At 37.0% G+C, this 7,419-nt stretch overlaps 1 protein-coding gene across 1 annotated transcript; it reads right to left on the reverse strand.

The window, feature by feature from the left end:
- Positions 1-2,123: 2,123 nt before the first annotated feature.
- LOC136042538 (endoplasmic reticulum chaperone BiP-like) lies at positions 2,124-6,588 on the reverse strand. Its single transcript, XM_065727501.1, has 2 exons — positions 5,640-6,588; positions 2,124-3,334 (listed from the first exon to the last, which is right to left on the reverse strand). Exons 1-2 carry the CDS (start codon positions 6,586-6,588, stop codon positions 2,286-2,288), a joined length of 1,998 nt encoding a protein of 665 aa, XP_065583573.1. The 3' UTR covers positions 2,124-2,285.
- Between the last annotated feature and the right edge of the window lie 831 nt (positions 6,589-7,419).

Here is a 7,419-nt window from a genome sequence, read left to right on the forward strand (position 1 = left end):
CCTAATACATCCCTTGGGCATAATTTACTATCCTTATCCCCAGTCTTGGGTGAATTCTATCAACTCCTAAGTCTCATTATATGACCTTTGAACTAATTTTGAACAAATAGCAATTTTGACGAATTTCAAAGTAATTTTGAAAAATTTTGAACAAATTTGACCAAATTTTCTATTGAATGCATTTGTGGAAAATATGACGTGTGGCGGGGGTCTGGCTGTCCCTGATTACTTCGCTTCTTAAGAAGGATATTAGAAAATCCGGTTTTCAATGAGCCCCCTGAGTTTGTACGACCGCCCTTTCCATAAAAACATATGCCCTTGGGGCATAACTTACAACCTTTGCAAAGAGTACTGTTGGTGAGGGGACATCCTCAAAGTCATGGTTTTCATACCCTTCAGCTATGCTAAACAAAATAGCAGTCTCAAAATTTTGATTGTATTTGTTTTGGGAATTGATAGGCGTGGGGATGAGGCTTGTTGTCCTTCAATTACTTTTGACTATTAAAAAGGGCACTAGTCCTTATAATTTCCATTCAATCGTAGGAGCATTTTTCGAAGTTTCTACGACACCAAACGGCTATTTCAAAATTTTTATATGATAAATTTGGGAGCAATACGAAGTTTGCGGGGGGGGGGTATCCACACTCCAATCACCTCCAATCCAAAAAATAAACCTTCAAATACACATAAAAATATTTTGATTTGGTAAAGCACTCCCGTCGAAATTCTGTAAAAGTTTCAAGCCCTTCGTCTTCTTAGAAAGTGAAGTACAAACATGTGTTGGCTACCTTTCTCAATAATACATACTATGTGCAAACGATTAACAAATTGCTTAGCTTACAGCCCTTGTCCGGAGTACTTTGGAGGACTTTTCTGGAGTGTGATAGCAGTTGTGGTGGTAGTATAGATAGCATGCAAATACCACCTTTTCGACCATATTCCCTATCATTTCATAAATTAACATACTCAGTTTATATTAGTAGTTCCTGTATTACACCTTTTTCACGACCTGTATAGACAGAGAGTGTTATATGATTCATGTAACGTTTTATATATGACATTGTTATATGATTTTTGGTTGGCAACAAAATGGCAATATCGCAATTACAATTGCATGGAAAAGAGGATGTTGGGGAGGGGGCTAGTTGCTTTCCGTTATGTTTTATTCTTAAAATGGAACTAGAACTAAACATTTCCAGTCAAATGAGCCTATTCCAAAGTTAATATAATCGACCTTTCCATAAAAACCTTATACATCCCTTAGGCATAATTTACTATCCTTATCCCCAGTCTTGGGTGAATTCTATCAACCCCTAAGTCTCATTATATGACCTTTGAACTAATTTTGAACAAATAGCAATTTTGAACAATTTCAAAATAATTTGGGGCCCCTCCGAAGTTTATATGATCACCCTTTGCATATAAGCCGTAATCTTCTGAATCCTCTGAAAAGTTGTAATCCTCTGAGACATAATAAATTCCAGACCCTTCAACTACGTTTTATAGAATGGCTATCTCAAAACTTTAACTCGATGTATTTGAGGAAATGGTGGGCGTTGGAAGGGGTGATTTAACCTCCAGTCATCTTTGACTATTAAAAAGGACACTAGCCCTTTTAATATCCAATCAAGTGAACCCTTTAGAAGTGTCTATGACAACTACGAAGCAGCATGGCCTATTGCGCCCTGCCTATTAACAACACAAGTACCTTAGTTTGATAATGACGTAATAGAAAACGAATTTAAAGGCTGATTAAGCCTCATATTTGTAGCAACAAAAGATATTAAAAGTTTTTTTGATTGCAAATAAAGTTAATTATACGTATGTGGTAAGTTTATAAAAGCCCTAAAACAGAAAATGCCTTACATTGCTACTAAATTCAATAAAAAAAAACTCTTAAAATAAGTTATAAGGCCAAGTAGTAGCCGTTGTCTAGCCAATCTTTTTCGTCGAGACTGCCGGAATATCGTGATGATATTTCGACTATTAATAACATTATATATCGAACATTCACGATAATTCTGTATATCAGACACATAGTTCTTATGCATGATACAAATATTTTTGTTTTGAAAATGATCCTTTGTTGAATCTCTAGAAAAAAATATTTTTAATGTGGAGATTATTTATACAATAATGTAGTATTAGATTAATTTAACTTAGCTCCAAAACATCAAAAAACAAACAATCCTAGATATTATTTCTTTCACTGAAAGTTTTTTTTTTCACCTAAACTATAAACTGTCATTCACGTATACTGGAATGAATCCATAGAAATAAATAAATTACGACACAAAACCTTCTAAGGTCACCCGTTCGTCGTGGTCACCTTTCTCCTCAGGCATGTCAGCGCCAGCACTGCCACTTTGTTGGTAGAGTTTGACAATAATCTGTTGCACTAAATCTTCAGCTTCTTTCTTCACTCGTTTGAATTCCGATGCCTCGTTATCTTGATTATCATCTAGCCATTTTATCTTCTCTTCGACCACATCTTGAATTTTAGATTTATCATCATCTGACAACCTTGCTCCAAGTTTATCCTTTTCACTAATCTGATTCTTCAACGAGTAAAGATACGATTCAAGTTCATTGCGAGATTCAACTTTTTCTTTCAGTAATTTGTCTTCATCGGCAAATTGTTCACCGTCCTTGATCATACGCTCAATGTCTTCAGGGGTGAGACGGTTCTTATCATTACTAATCGTGATTTTTTCTTTATTCCCAGCTCCCTTGTCCTCAGCCGAAACTTGTAAAATTCCATTAGCATCCATTTCAAAAGTCACTTCAATTTCAGGGACGCCACGTGGCGCTGGAGGGATGCCTGTCAAATAAAATTTTCCCAAGAGATGATTGTCCTTTGTCATTGGACGTTCTCCCTCAAATACCTGGATGGTGACAGTGTTCTGGTTATCGGCAGCTGTTGTGAAAATCTGTGATTTCTTTGTTGGAATGACCGTGTTCCTAGGAATCAATTTGGCCATCATACCACCTAAGGTTTCAATACCCATGGTCAGAGAATTCACGTCAAGAAGGACGATATCCCCAGTCTCCTGTTCACCACTCAGAACTCCAGCCTGGACTGCAGCACCATATGCTACGGCTTCGTCGGGATTAATGCCTCGACTGGGTTCTTTGCCATTGAAAAACTCTCTGATGAGTTGTTGTATCTTTGGAATCCTAGTGGAACCGCCAACCAGGACAATTTCATCAATTTCTGCCTTTTTCATTCCGGCATCTTCCAATACCTTTTCAACTGGTTTTACAGTTGATTTAAACAAGTCCATGTTTAATTCTTCAAATTTGGCTCTTGTCAACGTTTCAGCAAAATCGTCACCTTCGAAGAATGAGTCAATTTCAATTTGAACTTGATGAGAAGAAGACAAGGCGTGCTTAGCCTTTTCAACCTCACGTCGTAATTTTTGAACAGCGCGGTTATCTTTGCGGACGTCCTTTCCTTTTTTCTTCTTATACAATTTAATAAAATCTATATATATAAAAATAAGCTGTCTGTCTGTCTGTGGGTCTGTGGATCTGCGGATCAGGTGACGTCATGTTTCGGCTGACGTCATGAAATTAGTTGCCGTCATTTTTGTTATGACGATGCTTAGTATATTGTAAAACACATTAATTTGGTTAATAATATACCATTTAAAACACCAAAATGAACATGCTGGAGTAGTCACTCGGTGAGAGAGGGTGTCAGAACGGAGAATGAAGGTCCCAGGTTCAAATCCTGGTTAGGCTAAAAAAGGTAAAAAACTAAAAACTAAAAAAAAAACTGAAAAAACTAAAAAAAGGCAAAAACTACAAAAAAAACTAAAAACTAATAAAAAAATAAAAAAGCCGAAAAACTAAAAAAACTAAGGAAAGGGTTGGGAACATGCAGTCAATTTAATCATTTTATTAAACGGGACATGGAAATTCTCCGGTTGCAGAATTTGTTTTTTCGTACAATCAATTTTCTGAATTATTTTGGAAAGGTTTTCGTAGTCCAACTGGTTAACGCTCCATTCAATTGGACAGAAATGTCTATTCAAATCCTAATGAAAACAAACATCATTATAATACAAAGGTTCCCTGAGAAAACCATCTTGATAGAAAATGAAATCTATTATATGTATTACGTAACATCACACGTGTACATCGTCATTACATAACACCTAGGTGTGTCTTTTGCTCAGTCACAAGGGGGATTCCCCACTGAGCCCTGGAGAAACAAGTTACGTGTGAATGTGTCATCCTCAACACAGGTAAACATTCTCTATGACGTAAGAATTAAAGAAACGATGAAGAAAACGTCTTGAAAGAAAATTAAAACTCTTAAAGTCTTGAAGACTCCATTGAAATTGGTTGCTAGGGTTCTCCCGATGGAATTTATTCTTAGGACCCCTAGTGACTCCCGGTTGAAATGATTACTAGGTTCCCCGGTGGTTGGGTTAAGGACCCGATGAAATTAGATGCTAGGGCCCCGATAAAATTGGATGGTAGCCCCCTGCCACTAAAATTGGATGTTAGGCCCTCCCAGTGGTTAGGTTAGGTTTAGGGATGCCTGTGAAATTGGAAGATAGGGGCCCTGTTGGAACCCCTCGTTAGGGCCCTGCTTCTTGAAGGTCCCCCACTAGTGGTTCCTAAAGTTCTTTCCCATCTTGCCTTCGTAGGTTCTTATAAGAATCAGAGAAACTATTTGGTAAGAACTAAAGAAATCACGAAGAAAAATATCTTAGGAAATGTCTTGGGATGTCTTGAAAAGTCTTGAAGAAAAAATATCTTAAAAACGTCGTGGGATGTGTTGAAACATCTTGAAGAAAAATGTCTTAAAATATATTGAAGAAAATTGTCTTGAAACGTTTTGAAAAAATGTCTAGAAGGAAAATGTTTAAATAAAACCCCTTGAGCCTAAGCTAGTGGACTCTAACATTCTCTATTAAGTAACAACCAAAAGTAAACAAACCCTATTACGTAACAGCTTTTTCCTGGCCCTCTAACAAGTCATATTACGTAAAATACAAACCCAATTACGTAACACCTAAATTTTATTAGGTAACAATCACGGTAATATTGGACTAAGGAAGGCCCTGAAGGTTTTTTAAAAACGTTCTATTTTGTAAAACTGAAGAAATTCTAGGGTAAAGAAGCCCCTGAATGTTTTCCTACACCCATAGGTTTGTTAGGCATAACAAATGATAGAAATAGCATTCCCTATAACGTAACAGACACCTTCGTATCTTACATCACATATAACACCTTGCCTCTTGAGGGAAACGCTGTTAAACTTAAATCATTCAAAGAAGAAAGGAGTAGCTGGTGTTTGTCTGCCTAAATCCAAGATGGCCTCACTACTGTAATCCAGCTGGAATCTTGTGAATATGGTGCTGCAGCCTGGACTGCAGCACCATATGCTACGGCTTCGTCGGGATTAATGCCTCGACTGGGTTCTTTACCATTGAAAAATTCTCTGATGAGTTGTTGTATCTTTGGAATCCTAGTGGACCCGCCAACCAGGACAATTTCATCAATTTCTGCCTTTTTCATTCCGGCATCTTCCAATACCTTTTCAACTGGTTTTACAGTTGATTTAAACAAGTCCATGTTTAATTCTTCAAATTTGGCTCTTGTCAACGTTTCAGCAAAATCGTCACCTTCGAAGAATGAGTCAATTTCAATTTGAACTTGATGAGAAGAAGACAAGGCGCGCTTAGCCTTTTCAACCTCACGTCGTAATTTTTGAACAGCGCGGTTATCTTTGCGGACGTCCTTTCCTTTTTTCTTCTTATACAATTTAATAAAATATTCCATAATTCTATGATCAAAATCTTCACCACCCAAATGAGTGTCCCCATTTGTTGAAACAACCTCGAATACACCATTATAGACTGTTAGCAATGAGACGTCAAATGTGCCACCACCCAGATCAAACACAAGAATGTTCATTTCTCTTTCTTTTTTATCATGGCCGTAAGCAATGGCAGCGGCAGTTGGTTCATTGATTATACGCATGACTGTCAGGCCAGCAATAACAGCTGCATCTTTAGTAGCTTGTCTCTGAGCATCATTAAAATAGGCAGGTACAGTTACCACAGCATGCGTCACTTTTTTCTCCAAATATGCCTCTGCAATCTCTTTCATTTTACCAAGAACCATGGCGGATATTTCTTCAGGAGTAAAAACTTTGGTGCCTTGCTTCATTTCCACTTGAATATGGGGTTTGCTGCTCTTCTCAATGACTTTGAATGGGAAAAGTTTAACATCACTTTGGACAGTTTTATCGCTCCATTTACGGCCAATAAGACGTTTGGCATCAAAAACAGTGCTCTCGTGATTTGCTGTCAACTGATTTTTAGCAGCATCACCAATTAACCTTTCACCATCTGCTGTGAAGGCAACATAAGATGGAGTTATTCGATTACCTTGGTCATTTGGAATTATTTCAACACGACCATTCTTGAACACACCAACGCAAGAGTAAGTTGTCCCAAGATCAATACCAATAACTGTTCCAAGCTCTTTATCTTCCTTGTCAGGTTTTGCAAGAGCATAGCCAAACAGAGTCACAAAGAAAAGTAGTTTCACAAGCTTAATCTCAACCATTTATACCACTAGACTGACCGTTCTTAATGTCAACCTTATGTACAAGATCTTTCATCTTTGATGGAAAGGTTGTAAGTCTTTATGACTTAGTCAGTTTTCAATCTCTAATCCACTACACTTTCTCGCAATGATTGAAACAATATTTTTGCTGTTATAGGAATCTTAAGAATTTCAATATAAGAAAAATTTCAATCGGTCTTGCAAATTTTCTTGTTCTATCGTCATTTAATAATTAGGAAGGTAGTATTCCGGCTTTATGACATTTATATGTAGCTAGTTAATATAGTTTTAATCGATCGGTGCCGAAACAAATAAGAGTTTCCATAGGGAGAGGACCTTTTATTAAACAGTGAAAAACACATACAAAAGCTACGGGATATTTCTACCACATACATCCTTGATGAAAATATCCAGTTTCTTTTGTATGTATAGTAAAAGGTCATATCCTTATTGCAACTCTTGTTTGTTTTGTCATAGAAAGGCAGTTCGGTCTTGGAAAAAATTTAAATAGATCATATTGCCTTTCAGCTTTTTAACAAATCACACTAGGTTCCGCTTTCGTATGGTCTTTATTGGTATTTCAGAGTCAATGACTTGACTTGGCTGCAGGGAAGTGGCTAGCATTCAAAATAAATCCATGTAATTTTTTCGAAAATTCATTTGCTTTCGAAACTAATGTGGCATGAACAAACTCGCTTATAGCAGGTACTTTCCACGGACTGAAAATTACAAACTTCGGGATAAGAACATTTTGCTTTGCTGCCGTGACTAGCAACTTGCACATTTCAATCATATTTTCCTCATCCTCGGCATATAAGACCATCTGGGTTT

This window comes from Artemia franciscana, unplaced genomic scaffold (assembly GCF_032884065.1).
Source record: "Artemia franciscana unplaced genomic scaffold, ASM3288406v1 Scaffold_1426, whole genome shotgun sequence".
Classification (NCBI taxonomy): domain Eukaryota; kingdom Metazoa; phylum Arthropoda; class Branchiopoda; order Anostraca; family Artemiidae; genus Artemia; species Artemia franciscana.